At 39.6% G+C, this 20,674-nt stretch overlaps 2 protein-coding genes across 13 annotated transcripts in view; one reads left to right on the forward strand and one right to left on the reverse strand.

The window, feature by feature from the left end:
- The first annotated feature begins 1,446 nt into the window (after positions 1-1,446).
- On the forward strand, positions 1,447-11,830 carry LOC133616623 (vitellogenin-1). Its single transcript, XM_061976134.2, has 34 exons — positions 1,447-1,486; positions 1,612-1,629; positions 4,166-4,317; positions 4,392-4,643; positions 4,710-4,871; positions 4,958-5,106; positions 5,175-5,325; positions 5,402-5,559; positions 5,635-5,800; positions 5,893-6,018; positions 6,107-6,325; positions 6,579-6,796; positions 6,871-6,968; positions 7,039-7,163; positions 7,246-7,347; positions 7,436-7,546; positions 7,619-7,805; positions 7,899-7,992; positions 8,067-8,252; positions 8,327-8,468; positions 8,541-8,751; positions 8,823-9,196; positions 9,274-9,315; positions 9,412-9,483; positions 9,570-9,776; positions 9,861-10,003; positions 10,068-10,203; positions 10,272-10,395; positions 10,480-10,660; positions 10,857-10,951; positions 11,036-11,130; positions 11,204-11,369; positions 11,440-11,601; positions 11,673-11,830. The coding sequence occupies exons 1-34, from the start codon at positions 1,447-1,449 to the stop codon at positions 11,771-11,773; spliced, it is 4,965 nt and encodes a 1,654-aa protein (XP_061832118.2). The 3' UTR covers positions 11,774-11,830.
- A 2,492-nt stretch (positions 11,831-14,322) lies between these two features.
- The window catches only part of LOC133616622 (afadin- and alpha-actinin-binding protein-like), a 35,211-nt gene continuing 28,859 nt past the window's right edge, over positions 14,323-20,674 (reverse strand). For 9 of the 12 annotated variants that reach the window (XM_061976128.2, XM_061976131.2, XM_061976122.2 and 6 more), the window contains 4 exons: positions 19,082-19,255; positions 18,896-19,013; positions 14,804-14,918; positions 14,323-14,739 (listed from right to left, as the gene is read on the reverse strand). In XM_061976128.2, coding sequence (XP_061832112.2) covers positions 14,616-14,739; positions 14,804-14,918; positions 18,896-19,013; positions 19,082-19,255 — 531 coding nt within the window. In that variant the 3' untranslated portion in view covers positions 14,323-14,615. Of the gene's footprint in view, positions 14,740-14,803; positions 14,919-15,028; positions 15,068-18,895; positions 19,256-20,674 lie in introns of those variants that run through there. The other 3 variants (XM_061976126.2, XM_061976125.2, XR_009816886.2) reach the window with 3 other exon arrangements.

The raw sequence follows: 20,674 nt of genomic DNA on the forward strand, positions 1-20,674 counted from the left end.
AGCCAAAGACTGAAGGAGGGAGCCAACCTTGCAAGTGGAAGACACAAAAGTACGTGTCAAACTGCTCATTTGTAATAAAGTATGCCAGCAAAGCATCACGGTGTGGGAATAGTTGGACACGTTTAATAGACTGAACTTGGGAAATAACATATGTGTCAGTGCCAAATAACACATTTTATGTAACCCAAAACTTTAAAAAAAAGCTTGTGCTATGTGCTTTGTGCCACTATGTTTGCAATGCAAGAGCAGTGCATTCATGACCATTGAATAATATCCCTTATGTATGATCAGTGACTGAGCAGGAAGGGGCTTGACATAAGTTCATATTGTTATAAATAATTAGGGCTGCAACCATCATCAATTATTTTGATTAATTTCCATTTAAAATCTGTTGCTCTGATTAATCATTTAATGTAACTAATACAAATGTATAAAAATCCGTACAAAAGAAAGTAAAACAAGCTGAGTAGAAGGTAAAATATTGTAAAAGAAGGTAAAAGCTAAATACAATGTAAAGGAGGGGTAAAGAAAGGAATATAGAAGGTAAAAGTAGGTTAACAAAGGTAAATGGAAGGTTATAAAAGGTAAATAGAAGGTAAAAAAAAGGTTACAATAGGTAAATTATTAGTTAAAGTACAATAAGGTAAATACAATGTAAAAGAAGGAATACAGAAGGTAAAATAAGTAAATAAAAGGTAAAATAATGTAAATAGAAGGTAAAAGTAGTAAATAAAAGGCAAAATAAGGACTTATGGGTGTAAAATAAGTTAAATAGAAGGTAAATAAAATGTAAACGAAGGTAAAATAAGTTAAATAGAAGGTAAATGAAAGGTAAAATAAGTTAAATAGAAGGTAAAAGATTTAAAAAAAAAAGGCTATAGAGGGTAAACTCTAAGTGTTTATTTAAACTATTTTCCCTAAAATACCGAATCAGGCTATTAAGTGTGTTTCCTCCACTTCCTTGATTAATTAAGCAAACTAATGGATATCTGCAGCCCTACGAATATTTTTGCTGTATAATTATAGTGTAATAATTCACTATTTTTAATACTGCATATTTGTAGATAGTGTTGTTTCTCTGTCTTGTCCCCGCAATTCTTCTTTCCTTGCCCTCCTGGTCCAAACACTAAATATGTATGATGTATAATATATGCCCTTCACTATTTCATTCTGTGTGTACTGAGAAAGGCTAGAAACACAAATGAAAATAGCATTTTGACATCATTTCTGACTCCATTAAATGCCATTCATCAAATCAAAAATGCAGTTTGATGATTTAAACCATGCAGCTTTTAACAGCACATGCAATGTTGCAGGACTTCTGGGCCAACAACAAATATTGACATTTGATGCTTGACTTTGACTTGCTGGATTTGTCACCTTGTCAGCACAAAAGTTGCCTTTAAAAGGCTGCTGGTGGCGAGGGGCAGGTACAACCCATCAGCCATGAGGGTGGTCGTGCTTGCCCTGACTCTAGCCCTTGTGGGTGAGTGTCCTTTTATTTAGGAGCATTTTCTTTTAATACTACATTTGACCTGTTTTGATTCTACAACACTGCCAACATCAACCACTCCACATCTGTAATTCCTTCATTGTGCATTTCTCTTTCAGCTGCGCAACATAACTTTGGTAAGTTCAACATTGACTTTTTCACATGCTGTCCTAGACATCTGTCTCTAAATGTCAGCTTTGCTTCTTTTCCATCCAAAAAATGTGCTTCTCTGAAAAATCCTTCATTTATTGGACAGCGATGATAAAAATCATCCAAAAAAAGTCCACAAAACAGCTTTGTATTAATCAAGTTAAAAAACAAGAAGTTTATTGCTAGAATATAATATATATACCATTTTACTAAAAATATAATTTTATTGCTTTGCTGGTAGATAATGTATCTTATTTTGACTAACATACCTCCATACTTTAGTACAAATTACTTCAAAAAAGCTGATTGGTCTAAAATCTTTTCACCAAGTACCACCTCAGCAAAACCTTGGCTTTCCAAGTCCCACCATAATGACAGTAGTGTAGTAGACCTAAGTATTCATTAAGTACCACCATAATGACAGTAGTGCAGTAGACCTAAGTATTCATTAAGTACCACCATAATGACAGTAGTGCAGTAGACCTAAGTATTCATTAAGTACCACCATAATGACAGTAGTGCAGTAGACCTAAGTATTCATTAAGTACCACCATAATGACAGTAGTGCAGTAGACCTAAGTATTCATTAAGTACCACCATAATGACAGTAGTGTAGTAGACCTAAGTATTCATTAAGTACCACCATAATGACAGTAGTGTAGTAGACCTAAGTATTCATTAAGTACCACCATAATGACAGTAGTGCAGTAGACCTAAGTATTCATTAAGTACCACCATAATAACAGTAGTGTAGTAGACCTAAGTATTCATCAAGTACCAACACAATGACAACATTAAAATACAGTAGTGCAGTAGACCTAAGTATTCATTAAGTATCACCATGACAACATTAAAATAAAGCACTGTAGTAAACATAAGTATTCATTAAGTACCATCATCATGACAACATTAAAATACAGTAGTGTAGTAGACCTAAGTATTCATTAAGTACCACCATAATGACAGTAGTGTAGTAGACCTAAGTATTCATTAAGTACCACCATAATGACAGTAGTGCAGTAGACCTAAGTATTCATTAAGTACCACAATAATGACAGTAGTGCAGTAGACCTAAGTATTCATTAAGTACCACCATAATGACAGTAGTGTAGTAGACCTAAGTATTCATTAAGCACCACCATAATGACAGTAGTGCAGTAGACCTAAGTATTCATTAAGTACCACCATAATGACAGTAGTGTAGTAGACCTAAGTATTCATTAAGTACCACCATAATGACAGTAGTGCAGTAGACCTAAGTATTCATTAAGTACCACCATAATGACAGTAGTGCAGTAGACCTAAGTATTCATTAAGTACCACCATAATGACAGTAGTGTAGTAGACCTAAGTATTCATCAAGTACCAACACAGTGACAACATTAAAACACAGTAGTGTAATAGACCTAAGTATTCATTAAGTACCACCATGACAACATTAAAATAAAGTACTGTAGTAAACCTAAGTATTCATTAAGTACCATCATCATGACAACATTAAAATACAGTAGTGTAGTAGACCTAAGTATTCATTAAGTACCACCATAATGACAACATTAAAATAAAGTACTGTAGTAAACATAAGTATTCATTAAGTACAGTCATCATGACAACATTAAAATACAGTAGTGTAGTAGACCTAAGTATTCATTAAATACCACCACAATGACAACATTAAAATACAGTAGTGTAGTGGACCTAAGTATTCATTAAGTACCACCATAATGACAACATTAAAATAAAGTACTGTAGTAAACCTAAGTATTCATTAAGTACCATCATCATGACAACATTAAAATACAGTAATGTAGTAGACCTAAGTATTCATTAAGTACCACCATAACTACAACATTAAAATACAGTAGTGTAGTAGACCTAAGTATTCATTAAGTACCACCATAATTACAACATTAAAATACAGTAGTGTAGTAGACCTAAGTATTCATTTAGTACCACCATAATTACAACATTAAAATACAGTAGTGTAGTAGACCTAAGTATTCATTGAATACCACCATAATGACAACATTAAAATACAGTAGTGTAGTAGACCTAAGCATTCATTGAGTACCACCGTAATTACAACATTAAAATACAGTAGCATAGTAGGCCTAAGTATTCATTTAAAAAAAAGGGCAGAGGTGTTATTGGACAAGTATATTTAACATATTTGTTCACTGTAACATTCCACGCAGTTTGAATATATGAAAATAAAACGTTGGACTTTAATAAAGTGATTCTTTGGCGTACCACAAGATGTAGCCTGTATACCACTCGTGTGTACCAGTTTGAGAATCACTGGTCTAAAAGTAAGAAAAAATCTATTGAGAGGGAAAAATAAGTATTTTCCAGTTCAGATATTATAATTGTGATTGGATGGCAAGTTTTGTACTGACCACTGAATATTTTAGAATTGTTACTTTGTCTGATACAACATAAAATAAAAAGGCATAGTAAGACTTTGACTGTGTGTATAAGTGCTGGTATCTGTCGATGTGCCAATCAACACTTTGACTTTTCTAGCCCCTGATTTTGCTCTGGGTAAGACATATGTCTACAAATATGAGACACTGCTCCTGGGCGGTCTACCAGAGGAAGGACTGGCAAGAGCTGGACTAAAAGTCAGAAGCAAAGTTTTCATCAGCGCCGTAGAACAGAACCTGTTGATGGTCAAGGTGAACATCAGTATGATATTCAAACACTCAATGAAAAAAGTACTTGAATTTACGGTGCCATCTCAACACTGCAGCTTGTGGAACCAGAGCTCTTCGAGTACAGCGGTGTTTGGCCAAAGGATGATTTCATCCCGGCCCCTAAGCTGACAGCAGCCCTGGCCCCTCAGCTCATGATCCCCATCAAGTTTGAGTACACCAACGGCGTCGTCGGAAAAATGTTTGCGCCCGAGGGAGTCTCCGTGATGGTGTTGAACATCTACAGAGGTGTCCTGAACGTTCTGCAGCTCAACATCAAGAAGACGCAGAATGTCTACGAGATGCAAGAGGTGAGTCAAAGACCACCCTGTGTTGCCTAATCATAACAGATTCTTTAAGCGCTTATTTCTCACAAGGACGGAGCTCAGGGTGTGTGCAAGACTCTCTACGCCATCACCGAAGATGAGAAGGCTGAACGTATCCATCTGACCAAGACCAGAGATCTGACCCACTGTCAGGAAAGGATCATGAAGGATATCGGGTTGGCCTACACTGAGACATGTGCCAAGTGTCAGCGGGTAAATCAGTCTTTGCCACGACTATGCCAGTGTAAGTCAAAGCTGGTGTAGCGTGATAAACCTGACTTGTGTGTTGGTCGTGTAAGGATTCCAAGAACTTGAAAGGAGCGACGGCATACAACTACGTTCTGAAGTCGGTTCCCAGTGGTGTGATGATCTTGGAGGCATCTGTCAATGAAGTCATTCAGTTCTCACCTTTCCACGAGAAAAATGGAGCTGCTCAGATGGAGACCCGGTATGTGACATCTGGGATAAAGTTCTCAAGAACACAGAGGATTTGTATTTTAATGTACTTTTTCCTAGGCAAAAATTGGTTTTCCTGGAGGTCCAGAAAGTTCCCATCGTACCGGTTAAAGCAGAGTACCTCCACCGTGGATCCCTCAAGTACCAGTTCTCCACCGAGCTGCTGCAAACACCCATTCAGCTTGTGAGGCTCACCAACGTCCAGGCCCAGGTATCCTCATTTCATCAAATCTAGATTGAGAGATGCCGACATATGACAACAGATCCCTTTCTTTATGTCGATGTAGATTGTAGAAATTATAAACCACATGGTCGACCACAACAAGGAGAAAGCCCAAGAGGATGCCCCACTCAAGTATTTGGAGCTCATTCAACTTCTTCGCATGGCCAAATATGAAGACCTGCAAAGGCTTTGGAGCCAGCTTAAGACGAAAGAAACACACAGGTGACTTTTTTTTCCCAATTAGCATTTTATCAAAACAGCGTTCAGTCCGATAAATAGAACATCCTTATTTCCCAGACGGTGGATGCTGGATGCCATTGCTTCCCTTGGAACTCACGTTGCTCTGAGATTCATAACGGAAAAGTTGGAGGATAACGAGATGACGGTCTCCGAAGTCGCTCAGGCTTTGATTGCATCGGTTCACATGGTGACAGCAGACACTGAGGCCATTAAGATGATTAACGTGAGTCCAAGTCTTTTAATGCTTCATAACATTTTCTTGTTTTTTAGCTTACCAGGGAAGTATGAAACATCTCACCATTTTGTCTTTTGCAGATCCTGTTTGAGAAGAACAAAGTACAGGAGAGCCCACTTCTGCGCGAGCTTGTCAGCCTTGCCTACGGTACCATGGTTTACAAACATTGTCTTGACAAGCCGGTCTGTCCTGTCGAGCTGATCAAGGTGAAATGATCTTAGTCCTTTGTTTTCTTTTATAGCTAATTCTATTTTTGAATGAATAATAATTCTATGCTGTTCCTCTCGCCAACAGCCCGTCCACGAATATCTTGAAAAGGATTTGGCTAAAGCCAATCCACGGGAGATTATTTACACTTTGAAGGTGTTGGGCAATGCTGGCCATCCTATGAGCCTGAAGCCGATCACTAAGATCCTGCCCATACATGGCACAGCAGCGGCAAGCCTGCCCGTGAGTGTTCACGCTGAGGCGATCATGGCCTTGAGGAACATTGCCAAGAAGGAACCAAGAATGGTAAATTCTCAATTCTTTGCATAAAGTGATACTTGTTTGGAAGATAGAACATACTGTATGTTTCACAAGATTTGTTGCAAATTAGCCACAAAAGGCCAAAGGATTGTTCAAGTCTTACACAAAATTCTGTCTTCTAGTGGCAGTTTTAAGTCTGAGCCTGTGTGCAAATTTAGAGACGTACCTGTACTACTTTAAAAGTATTGTTCTCAAATGTAAAAACTACACACTGTGCTTGTTGTCTCACCGACGTTAGGTCCAGGACCTGGTTCTTCAGCTGTATATGGACAAGGCTCTTCACCCTGAGCTCCGTATGCTGGCCTGCATTGTGCTCTTCGAGACACGGCCGCCGGTTGGTCTGGTGACAAACCTTGCCAACATTTTGAGGACGGAGGAGGACATGCAGGTGGCTAGCTTCACCTACTCTCATATGAAGTCCCTGACGAGAAGCACTTCCCCAAACCATGCTTCCATGTAAGAGCCCTCTCACACACATCCAAGAAGGAGTTTTTTTTTGCACAAACACGTTAGCATGACTGTCATTACAGTGCCGCCGCTTGCAACATCGCAGTCAAACTCTTGAGCAGGAAGCTGGAAAGACTGAGCCTCCGTTTCAGCAGAGCCATTCAGATGGACATCTATAGCAGTAGGCTATTCATTATAAACACCCTGCCCATTTTTCTGTAGCGTTAACTACAACAACTGCATTTTCCAAGATCCCCTGATGCTTGGGGCTGCCGCCACTACTTTCTACATCAACGATGCTGCCTCCATTTTGCCTAGAAGCATCATGGCTAAGACCAGCGCCTACGTTGCTGGAGCTGCTGCTGATGTCCTAGAGGTGCGAGGAAAATTCAAAAACCTCCCTCGCTTTGAATTCCTATAGTATCAAATAATTTTGACATAAATTATAATTTTTCTAGGTCGGAGTGAGAACTGAGGGACTCCAGGAGACTCTGCTGAAGAGTCACGCCTTGACCGATAACGTGGACAGGCTCACAAAGATGAAGCGCGTCATTAAGGCTGTAAAAAAACTATAAATTCCAGTAAAAAATATATAACGTACAATTTAAGGCTGTTAGAAGTTAATTGGTATTTTGATTGTTTTAACAGCTGTCTGAGTGGAGGTCCATGCCCAACACCAAGCCTCTGGCCTCCGCTTACGTCAGGTTCTTCGGGCAAGAAATTGCTTACATTGACTTTGACCAGACTTTGATGAAGGAGGTCATTAAAACTATTAATTGTCTGCAAAATTAATTTCCAAGAATATTTAAGATTTGGTTTGCACCCACACAGCTGGAAAAATGGCCCTCTATTGAGCAGCTTAGTAAGAATGCCCTCAAGGCTCTGCTGTCTGGAGCTTCCTTCCATGTTGCTAAACCAGTGTTGGCAAATGAAGTGCGGCGCATTATGCCAACGGCTGCTGGATTCCCCATGGAGCTTGGTTTCTACACTGCTGCTGTGGTCGCTGCAAATGTTGATTGTGAGTATTGCCTCTGAAACATGCTCAACATGTAATTTTTCTGGGCACATGTCTATCGGTGACATATCCTAAAAAGTCATTACTTTTTGTTAGTGACGGTCACCGCAACACCACCTCTGCCAGAACCCATTCAGTTCAGCCAATTTCTGAAAACCAACATGGTGCTCAACACTGAGATCAGACCAAGGTGTGTACAAATCTGACACGGATATCAATCAATCTTTAAAATCTGAAAACTTGAACCACACATTCTTCCTCTAGCATCGCTATGAGTACCTTTGCCGTGATTGGAGTGAACACTCCCATCCTCCAGGCTTCCCTGGTCTCAAGAGTCAAGCTCAACTCTATTGTACCAGCCAAGATTTCCGCAACGCTGGACATTGCAGATGGACACTTTAAGATTGCGGCTCTACCCGTTTCTGTACCTGAAGATGTTGCTGTTGTTGAGTAAGTCTTCACTCTTCACAGTATTTTGTACCAATCCTTTTGAAAGAGCCAACATAACCAAGACCCACTTTTAGCATTCAGTATTATGCTGTGGTGAGAAACATTGAGGAACTTGGAGCTGAAAAGATCACTCCCCTCATACCTGCCAACACCTTTAAGCCAAATTCAAAGGAGATCCTCACCTCGCGGGTCATTTCCTCTGAGTCTGTTAGTTCGGTGAGTTTTGTTGTGCATGCAGCAAAATATCAATGAAAAAGGTAAAATGTCACGCATGTGTTCTTTTAATAGTCCCAATCTTCAGAACTCCTTCCGCGTGATACAGAGAAAGATACTAAGCCAATCCAGCGCAAAGCACTTGATAAGAAGTACTGTGTCAAAGCTTATGGCATTGGACTGAGAGGATGTTTCAAGGTCTTCTCTGAAAATGCTGCGTTCATCACAGACAACTTGCTGTACAGACTGGCAGGAAGGCAGTTAGTCTCTTTATCTGTGAAAAGAAGTAAGTGTTAGCGTGGATCCACGTTTCAGGCACACGGCATAAACCGATCAATAATTTAATGTTCCTTTCAGTTGACGGAGAAGCCGTGGACAGACTGGAGATGATAGTTCAGCTTGGACCTAAGGCTGCAGAGAAGCTTATCAAGCATATCAATCTGAGTGAAGACGAAATCGAAGGAAAGCCAGTCCTGATGAAGCTCAAGAGACTTCTCAACAGCACCTCCTCTAGCTCCTCATCATCATCGTCCTCCTCATCCTCTGTGGCCTCTTCTTCAAGTTCGAGCTCAAAACTTCAGTCATCATCTTCGGTCAGCAGCAGCAGGAAGAGCAAGCGCAGTTCTTCGAGATCTGTCAGCAGACCTTCCAAAAGCAGCTCTGGATCTAGTTTGTCCTCCCTCTTCAGTGCCAGCTCTAGGTCTTCCAGCTCCAGTCGAAAAGTATCAAAGGTAAGCATCCCAAATCATCCTTTTTCAAACAGTTGGGTTTCTGAATCTCACAAAAACAACATTTATCAACTTGACAGCGAGTGGTTGACAACCGCACCTTCCGGAGGAACCACAAGAAGGTATATGAAGATGGTGCTTGGACACAATGACAAAGTTTTGACATTTTTGGGGTGTCTAATTTTGTTTAATCAAACTTCCATGTTACATTGTTGCAGTCTCTTGCTACCTCAAAATCAAAATCTAGAAGCAGAAGCAGCGCCTCAAGCCATGAAGCCATCTACAAGCAGGTAAAATGTTCAGTCTTTTTGAAAAATAGCAATCACACCACTAATCTGTTTTTAAAATAGCCCACTAACCATTTTTACTCCGGTAGACTAAATTCCTGGGCAAGGAAATTGCTCCCATCTTCGCCGTCATCTTCCAAGCTGTGAGAGCCAATGGCAAGCTCCAGGGATACCAAATTGCTGGCTACGCAGACATACATAATGCCAGACTTCAGATCATCCTGTCCAACCTGGCTGCTGATAACAACTGGATTCTCAGTCTGGATAGCATCTTGCTAAGCAAGCACAAAGCCACAGTGAGAGAACTTGTTGTCCGGCATCTACACCTTTAATTTAGTGCCAGTATCGATTGCTACATGTCATCGTTTGTGTCTCCGAAGGCTAAAATAGCTTGGGGCGAAAAGGGCAGGCAGTACGAGATGATGTTCACCGCTGAAACTGGTCTTCTTGGCCGGAGCCCGGCCGGTCGCCTAAGATTGGCTTGGAAAGAACTGCCATCTTACTTCAGGCGCTATTCAAAGATGTATGCAATCTCTTGCACTACTGACACAATGAGTATTATATTATAGAAGAATCTTCTCTCACAGGGCTTATCGGTACATTCCTGATTACGTGCTGGACCGCTTCATTCAAGGGAAGGACAATAACAGCCTCAATCAGCTGTCAGTCACAGTGGCTGCAACATCTGAAAGCACCTTGGATTTGATTTTGAAGACACCCACAGTACGAAACAACTCAAAATCAATTTTTTCAAGACATGGTTCCTTATGCTTTCACTCTTCTCTTTACAGCGCAGCATCTATAAGCTGGCTTTGCGTCTCCCTGTCGCTTTGCCAATGGATGACTTCACAGGTCTGACACCCTTTGACGACCTGGCCGATAAAGTCCATTACTTGATCTCCAAGGCCGGCGCAGGTAGCGTGCAGCTCGTCAGAAAAGCGCCGGTGGCATACAGTACTTTCTTCATGTTCCAAGACGTTCCTTTCTTGTCCTTTTCAGCTGAATGTAGCTACAGTAAAAACATCCTGACCACCTTCAACAACAGGAAATACACCAACGAGATGCCGCTGTCTTGCTACCAGGTTATGGCTCAAGACTGCACACACGAGAGGAAGTTCATGGTGTTGCTGAAGAAGGACGGCTCCGACCACCATCACATCAACGTTAAAATTGTTGACCTGTAAGTTGAAAGCCTGACACTACGGTTTTAGCCAAATGCTAAACCATCGATCCAATATGAAAATATATTTTGTTTATTTAAACTATTTTGCCCAAAAAACAGAGGCTATAAAGTGTGGCTTATCCGATTAATCAAAGAAACTAATCGAGATTACTAGAATGATCGATAAATGTACATTTTTAATTTACACTCCTAGCGATATCGACCTGTTCCTGAGGAAGGATAATATTATCCTGGAGGTAAACGGAAAGGATTTGCCCATCTCCAGCCTGCCATACCAACACCCAACAGGTGAGGCAGCATTATCACTTTTAAAATCTGCACTTGCAATTCATTCGCTAATGACCTGCATTAAATGTGAAATGTTTTTTCTAGCTAAAATCCAGATCAGACAAAACGGAGAAGGCCTTTCTGTCTTTGCCCCAAGTCTGGGACTTCATGAAGTCTACTTTGACATCAAAATCTGTAAAGTAAGTAGAACTTGCGTGCCAACTTTCAGCAATGGAACATGCGGCTGATTGGTTGAATCCATTTCGCATGCAGGTTAAAGTTGTAGACTGGATGAGGGGACAGATGTGTGGACTCTGTGGAATGTCTGACGGGCAGACCAGGAAGGAATTCAGGACATCTAACGGACGGGTGACCAAGAACGCAGTCAGCTATGCTCATTCCTGGGTTCTTCCTGCTGAGAGCTGCCGAGACAACACAGGTTACATGACAAATAACATTTTCAGAAACCTCAACAGGAAATGACACCTACATGTTTCTTCCCGGCCCAGAATGCCGCATGAAGCTGGAGTCTGTGCAGCTGGAGAAGCAGATGAACGTACACGGCCGGGAGTCAAAATGTTTCTCCGTTGAGCCCGTTCTGCGCTGCTTGCCCGGCTGCTTCCCTGTCAAGACCACCGCCCTCACTGTCGGCTTTCACTGCATTGCCGCTGGTAAGTGCATGACAACGGCTGCAGCCGTCAAGAAAGAAAAGCGGTCTTCATCATCGCTCTGCTCTTTTCAGACGCTGCTACGATTCGCCAAGATTTCTACAACTACAGCACGGACATCAGGGAATCGACACAGGCCCACCTTGCTTGCAGCTGTACTGCTCAGTGTGCATAAGAAAATGTACTTGTCAATTTGTCTCTAGCTTTGGAATACCAATTTAAATAAAGCTCATCTCATCAAAACATGCTTTGTTGCTGCTGTGGATTCTTGCAACATTTAGGGGAAGAACTAAGCACCTCCAACATCCATCCATCCATTTTCTACCGCTTATTCCCTTTTGGGGTCGCGGGGGGCGCTGGAGCCTATCTCAGCTACAATCGGGCGGAAGGCGGTGTACACCCTGGACAAGTCGCCACCTCATCGCAGGATCAGAACATCCCTACTAATTATATTCAATGAAAATTGTTCATCGCCCCGAATAAAGGCTCTGGCGTTCAGGCTGTCACTCACGGCTGTTTCATACACAAGTACAGACGCAGAGCGCTTGCACAGCACATACAGCAGCCCCAGAGAAGCAAGAAACAACAATTTGTCATGTTGTTGTTATGATAGGCTATAAATTCAATGATAGCTAACGTTAGTACCTAAACTTTGCCAAATTAGTTGACAGCAAATAATAACTAGTAAGTGTGCATTATGTGGGGCGTAGTTTACATGCTCAAAGCTGGAAAAAGGTGGGTCATTATGCTTACAACACTTACAAGCTAAAATAAAGCCATTGCACACTACCACCAGAATTTAAATTTAGCATCATACATATTCATTGTCATTCATGAAATATACTAACTGGGTGAGATTTTACATGATAAAACATGTTCATAAACACCCAAATGGTTCCTTCCTCTAAAGCTTAGATATTTCACAAAAGTCCATGCCCTGATAAGCCAACACGGATTTCAAAACAAAAGCTGGCCGTGGATTTGTTTGATCACGTCTGAATTGTTGTGATTGTGACCAAATGTCATGTCATCCATGTCACAGGTGTTCATATCAGTGGTTACTGCGACCAAGCCAAATAGACACTATTCTCTTGTGCAAACTTTCAGTATCAGCCCTTCAAACAAGAGGTGCCCAAGCAGCTTACACTGAGGGCCAAAGTGGAAATGTACCAAAGGGCCGTGGGTAAAACTAGAGATGGGATTTATGGCTCTTTGAAGGAGCCGGATCTTGAGGAGCCGCTCCTTTGAAGAAGCTGTTCAAAAGTGTTCTCTAACTTGGTTTTCATTGTAAACATTCCACAATATGGGGCCATTTCCCTATTCTTTGACTGTGACGTCACTATGTCCGCTTTACCTTGCATGTCACCAATCCCGGGGATTGCAAAGAGGTGCATCCAAATGCTACGTTTCCTTTGACTCTTGTTCACTTTGTTTTCCCAAATGCAGGATCTTTTTATTTCCTATCGGTTCAGGTGCTTAATAGACTCCTCCTCTGTGAAAGTGAGTGCGCATGACAGCTTTCACATGAATAGAGCCTTCAGGGACGACTCTAACTCAGCTATGTCATTACTTTTTCAATAAATAAAGCCAATAGAGCTTTTGATTCTAATTCTGAGATGTGGGCAATTTGCAAAAAGAACGGCTCTAAAACAAACGACAACTGCGAATCGGTTTTCATCGTTCACTTGTTAACTTAGATCCCTCTTTTTATAACATTTTAAACCCATTTCGAAGCTTCCTTTTATTTCAAAGATTTTAGAAAAAGCTGTGCTTTTACAATGACAGTCTTATCTTGATTTGGACGCGATTCTTGATGTTTTTCAGTCCAGTTTTAAAGCCTTTCATAGCACCGAATCTGCACTTTTAAGGATTTTTAACAGCCTTTTACGGTCCACTGACTCTGGCGATTCTGCCATTTTAATAATTTTTGATCTTAGCCACTGGGGTGAGTTTTTCCTTGCCCTTATGTGGGCTCTGTACCGAGGATGTCGTTGTGGCTTGTGCAGCCCTTTGAGACACTTGTGATTTAGGGCTATATAAATAAACATTGATTGATTGATTGATTGACTGCTACATTCGACACAGTAGACCACACAACTCTCATTAGTCGCTTGGTTAAGGTCATATCGGACAAACAAAACTTTTAAGATCCAAATTGATGATTCTGTGCTCCATTATCCTGTGGTGTCCCTCAGGGCTCGATCCTAAGACCAATCATGTTTACAGTGTACATCCTGCCCATGAAACACATATAAAAAATGTATATACTATATATATATCGCATCATCTTTATGCCAATGATGCATGTGTCCCTCTAAAAAAGAAGTGACACAAGTGTAAAATCGCTTTTAAATTGTCTTGAGGACATAGAAGCATGGTTGGCGGTAAACTTTCTAAACTTAAATAAGAACAAAACGGAAATAATTTCATTTGACTCTAAAGTAAAACAGAATACTCACCCCAGTGCCCTGGACCCCCTAATGCCTTATTTCAAATCCAAAGGCACAAATCTTGGTTTTAAAAGGAGCCGTATGTAAAAATTAAGAAGTCCAGAGCTAAAGTCAAAGAGAAGTTTCTTAAGCGCAAAAATTCTGACTAAAGTGGTGAAGCAGCAACAATTAAAATACATTACTTTTTCAATTTTACCAGACAAATTTGGTCTGGTAAAATTGTGAAATTTTACACTGTATCGAATGGGAAAGAAAATGAGTGGTATCGCACATCACTAATGAATACTGTATTATATGAATATTGCCATTTTTCTCCAGAGAACAGAAAGTTGTGCGAAAAGCACTGAAACAAATTGAACAAAGATCACATCCTGGAAATTGTGCATTTTGGCTTCATCCTGAAATATAACCTGCAAGCCAGTTGTCCCAAACTTCTTGTGAGTAGAGCATAATCCAGGACAGAAACGTCAGAAATAAATAAAACGATCGATGCTCACCTTCTAAATAAATACAAAAGGTTTATAGAAAAAACAAAAACAAAATGAATGATAATAAAGTGCTGCTTGCTCAAAGTGAGCCGCTTTCCTCCTGCGGGAACATGAGGTCGTCACTGCTGATCCAGCGTTTGGGCTGAGCAGATGAGGAGCTGGCGTCTCCGGCGTCTTCAGTCCTTCTTTTTGGTCTGGTGGAGCTGCGGGGTCACACTTGCACGGGTCACACGCTTGGGCGGCTGGCGTGGGAAGAGACGAACGTACCTGTTGTCACAGAAGCGGCTGAGCGTGTGAAGCAGGTCGCACGTGGAGGATGACAGGCTGGCTGCACGTCCAGCGATGGGGGAGCTGATGGCGCTCTCTACAGGTGACGTTTCAGCTGCAGTAAACAATACTCATCTTCATTAGGCTCACGGAAAACATGTGTAAAGATGAGTGAAAATACATATGAAGTGGGATCAAGGGAGGCTCATCATAAAGAACCAGCGCTGGGGGAGCTGATGGCGCTCTCTACAGGTGACGTTTCAGCTGCAGTAAACAATATTCATCTTCATTAGGCTCACGGAAAACATGTGCAAAGATGAGTGAAAATACATATGAAGTGGGATCAAGGGAGGCTCATCATAAAAAACTAACTCATAATGCTTACATAAAATATATCCTTATATTTGTCCACCTGTGCTTTACATTCATTTTCTGTAAGTTACATTCTTCTAACTGTTTTGGACTTCTGTTTGTTTTCTTCCTGTGTGTGGTACTTGATTTTGTAGTTTTCACTTCCTGCCTGATTGGCTACCAGGACACACCTGTACCTGGTTGCCAATCAGGCTCCTATTTCATGTCCACATGTTGTTCCCTATCAAAGTGAATGTCTATTTACCTCAAAAAGAAGTTTTCTGTCTTGTGCACTTACCAGCTGCACTTGCCTGCTTTTGTTTTTTTCTACTCCCTTGTGAGTTTTCCGTTCATTTATCCGCTCCATGTGAGTGCGACTTTTATTTATATCAAATAATATTATTTTACTTACCGTCTGCCTACCGTGTTTGCATCCTTTGCGTCATGCCGCTAAGCTAGTATGACTCCTATGGTTTAAAAAACACCTCTGAATGTGAGGGCTCCGTGATATAATAATATTTTTTCAGTTCTCTTTATTGTTGTTTTTTTTATACATTGTGAATATTGTACATAACTAGAATTTGCAATTCCAGTAATTCGGTGCAAGCCGCCAAACCGCACGAGCCGCTGATAAGCGTGAGTGGAAGTGAAATGCTTGAATGTCCAGGGTGAGTGGAGGGTGGAAAGGTTCAAATCGGATAAGAAATGTTGGATATGAAGAGGTTTGTACAATGCCCATTCATTTTCAAAGGGGGGAAATTCAGGGTAATTCCGGGTAATCAGGGAAACATGCTGATGTGAATGTCCAGGGTGAGTGGAGTGTGTGGATGGTGGAAAGGTTCAAATCGGATGAGAAATGTGGGGTATGGAGAAGTTTGTATATTGCCCATTTATTGTCAATGGGGAGAAATTCCTGGCGATTCGAAGAAAACCGGGAATTTGGGGAAATGGAAACATGTTTTTGCCGTCGATATCCAGGGTGAAGTGTGTGTGGTTGGTTGAAAGGTTTGAATTGAGTAAAAACAAATGGTGGGGCAATTGAGAAATGTGTGTGTTGTAGAATTTAACATTTTTTTTGGAATAGGAATTTACAAAATAATTCAGGAAAAAAATGGGAATTTTTAAAATATATATATATAATGGCACAATTGTCCGAGATGATATGAATAAGTTGGTGTTGAAATTTTGTGAATTGGTTGAAAAATTTTGACGTAGTAACACTTTGAAGTGAGAATTGGTATTTTGGAATTCCTGGAATTTCGTGAAAACTGGGAATTTGTACAAAAAAAAGTAACTTTTGACGTCCCAACTCAGAAATTCTGGGACAAAAGGTTGAAAAATAAGGCTCTTGAAAACCAATTTTTTTTTTACTTGGAAAATGGTAGTTTGCTTGTCCCAAGATGAGTGGAAGGTGTTGAAAGTGGAACGGTTCTGATCGGTTGAAAAATGTGGGAACTGTGCAAGTTTTAAAAATGGCCTATTCATTTTCAGTGGGAAAAATGTCCCAGCAAATCAGGAATTCTGGGTAATTTTTGAAAAATGTTTTGGTTAGCTCACGACAGGACAACTTTGGGAGCAAAACCATTGACATATTTTTATATTGGATGTAAACACAGATAATGTTTTTGTGGACAAGACAACTTTGGTAGAAAAAACTATGATGTATTTTTATATTGGATGTAAACACAGATAATGTTTTTGTGGACAAGACAACTTTGGGAGAAAAAACTATGATATATTTTTATATTGGATGTAAACACAGATAATGTTTTTGTGGACAAGACAACTTTGGTAGAAAAAACTATGATATATTTTTATTTTGGATGTAAACAGATAAAATGTTTTTGTGGACAAGACAACTTTGGGAGAAAAAACTATGATATATTTTTATATTGATGTAAACACAGATAATGTTTTTGTGGACAAGACAACTTTGGTAGAAAAAACTATGATATATTTTTATATTGTATGTAAACACAGAATATGTTTTTGGGAACAAGACAACTTTGGGAGTAAAAACAATGACATATTTTTATATTGGATGTAAACACAGAATGTTTTTGGGAACAAGACAACTTTGGGAGCAAAAACAATGACATATTTTTATATTGGATGTAAACACAGAGAACATGTTTTTGGGGACTGGAAATCTTTGGGAGCAAAAACAATTCTATATTTTTGTATTGGATATAAACACAGAATATGATTTTGGGGACAGGACAAATTTGGGAGCAAAAACAATGACATATTTTTATATTGGATGTAAACACAGAGAACATGTTTTTGGGGACTGGAAAACTTTGGGAGCAAAAACAATTATATATTTTTGTATTGGATATAAACACAGAATATGATTTTGGGAACAAGACAACTTTGGGAGCAAAAACAATGACATATTTTTATATTGGATGTAAACACAGAGAACATGTTTTTGAGGACTGGAAAACTTTGGGAGCAAAAACAATTATATATTTTTGTATTGGATATAAACACAGAATATGATTTTGGGGACAGGACAACTTTGGGAGCAAAAACAATGATATATTTTTATATTACATATAAACACAGAATATGATTTTGGGGACAGGAAAAATTTGGGAGCAAAAACATTGACATATTTTTTTATATTGGAGGTAAATACAGAATATATGTTTTTGGGGACAAGAAAATTTTGGGAGCAAAAACAATGACATATTTTTATATTGAATGTAAACACAGAATATGTTTTTGGGGACAGAACACCTTTGGGAGCAAAAACAATGACATATTTTTATATTGGATGTAAACACAGATAATGTTTTTGTGGACAAGACAACTTTGGTAGAAACAACTATGGTATATTTTTATATTGGATGTAAACACAGATAATATTTTTGTGGACAAGACAACTTAGGGAGAAAAAAAAATGACATATTTTTATATTGGATGTAAACACAGAATATGTTTTTGGGAACAAGACAACTTTGGGAGCAAAAACAATGACATATTTTTATATTGGATGTAAACACAGAGAATATGTTTTTGGGGACTGGACAACTTTGGGAGCAAAAACAATTATATATTTTTGTATTGGATATAAACACAGAATATGATTTTGGGGACAGGACAAATTTGGGAGCAAAAACAATGACATATTTTTATATTGGATGTAAACACAGAGAACATGTTTTTGGGGACTGGACAACTTTGGGAGCAAAAACAATTATATTTTTTTATATTGGATGTAAACACAGAAAATATGTTTTTGGGGACAAGACAACTTTGGGAGCAATAACAATGACATATTTTTATATTGGATGTAAACACAGATAATGTTTTTGTGGACAAGACAACTTTGGTAGAAAAAACTATGATATATTTTTATATTGGATGGAAACACAGAATATGTTTTTGAGGACAGAACAACTTTGGGAGCAAAAACAATGATATATTTTTATATTGGATATAAACACAGAATATGTTTTTGGGGACAAGACAACTTTGGGAGCAAAAACCCAAATGATAATATAAAGGGATGGGAATCAAAAAATTATTCTTGTTGAGACTCGGCTCCTAGGGTTTGGATCCCTAGGAATGGTTTGGCAGTTTTGTAAATGCACCTTTGGTTAGATGTTACCTCGTGCATTTCTTTTGTCCAAATGAAAGAAGAGGATCAAATTGTCTTATTCTTACTGTATGTCTATACAAGTATCAAAAGGACAGTGTATTGCCTTTAAAGAAGAGTGAAAAGGAGACACTCACATATATGAAAGGAACACTGTGACTTTGACCTGGTGACCTTCTTGGAGTGACCAAATGGGTTGAAGTTTAAAAACTGGTGTTTGAGCCACACGGCACGATCTTCCTCAAAGGTCTTCCTCTGTGTGAGAGCACAAACACGCCTCAGGAAACACAGCAGTTCATTCTGACACTTTGCTGTGCAATCACCTCTTGGCTCAGTCTAATTGCTGCCTCTGTGAAGTTCCTCCTCTCCCTCTCAAAGATCTTCCTCTCTTCCTGGAGCCTCTTCCACTCCTCGCGTAGACGATCTTTCCCTTGCAACATGTAGCAGTCGCCCAGCATGACGGACGTCTCCTCATCGCACTGAGAGCTCAGCTGCTGCTAAGACAAAAATACATTTACACTCTTGTTGCCATTGAAGTGTTTTACACTCTTCAATTCATGTGTCATAGGGAGCCAGCCCGCAGGGACCATGCAAGGGCCCTAGTGAAGTCGCTGGCTTTTTTCTTCTATACGCCTTTTAGAGGCACGAAAAGTCCCCATAATTCACATTCTCAGCAGGTATGGCCAACAATTTTATATTTTGGGGGTCCCGAAAATGTCTAAATTGGCTCTCTCGCACCACCTTTGAAATGAGAACAAATCAGCCCCTCCTACCGGTTTCACGTACAGACACGAAAATCGCAAGAGACGTCCATGATGAAGGGAAGCACAAAAAACTCTCAAGAACCCATACCTGAAAACAAAAAGGAAGTCGGCCATATTGCTTTTTGTCATTTATTTTTCGTTGAAAAAAGGGGTCTTTGACATACTTGCCAACCTTGAGACCTCCGATTTCGGGAGGTGGGGGGGTGGGTGGCGTGGTCGGGGGTGGGGCGGGGCGTGGTTGGGGCGGGGGGCGTGGTTGGGGGCGTGGTTAAGAGGGGAGGAGTATATTTACAGCTAGAATTCACCAACTTTCATATATATATATATATATATATATATATATATATATATATATATATATATATATATGTATGAAATACTTGACTTTCAGTGAATTCTAGCTATATATATATATATTTATTTATTTTATTATATATATATAAATAAAAGAAATACTTGAATTTCAGTGTTCATTTATTTACACATATACACACACATAACACTCATCTACTCATTGTTGTACTTGAAAGTACAATGCAATACAATTCCGGGGCAATGGCACCTATCAAATACACAGTAATGAAAACACAGTTGTTCTACTAACTGTACTGTGTGTTATGAGAGTAGAGTATGTGCAGAGGTGGGTAGTAACGCGCTACATTTACTCCGTTACATCTACTTGAGTAACTTTTGGGATAAATTGTACTTCTAAGAGTAGTTTTAATGCAACATACTTTTACTTTTACTTGAGTATATTTATAGAGAAGAAACGCTACTTTTACTCCGCTACTTTTATCTACATTCAGCTCGCTACTCGCTACTAATTTTTATTGATCTGTTAATGCACGCTTTGTTTGTTTTGGTCTGTCAGACAGACCTTCATAGTGCCTGCGTTTCAACAAATACAGTCACTGGTGACGTTCACTCCGTTCCACCAATCAGATGCAGTCACTGGTGACGTTGAACCAATCAAACAGAGCCAGGGGTCACATGACCCGACTTAAACAAGTTGAAAAACTTATTGGGGTGTTACCATTTAGTGGTCAATTGTACGGAATATATACTGTACTGTGCAATCTACTAATAAAAGTTCCAATCAATCAATCAAAATTGTGAAGGAAAAAAGACTTCTTTTTTTTTCAACCGTACATC

This window comes from Nerophis lumbriciformis, linkage group LG14, assembly GCF_033978685.3.
Source record: "Nerophis lumbriciformis linkage group LG14, RoL_Nlum_v2.1, whole genome shotgun sequence".
NCBI classification, from domain to species: Eukaryota; Metazoa; Chordata; class Actinopteri; order Syngnathiformes; family Syngnathidae; genus Nerophis; species Nerophis lumbriciformis.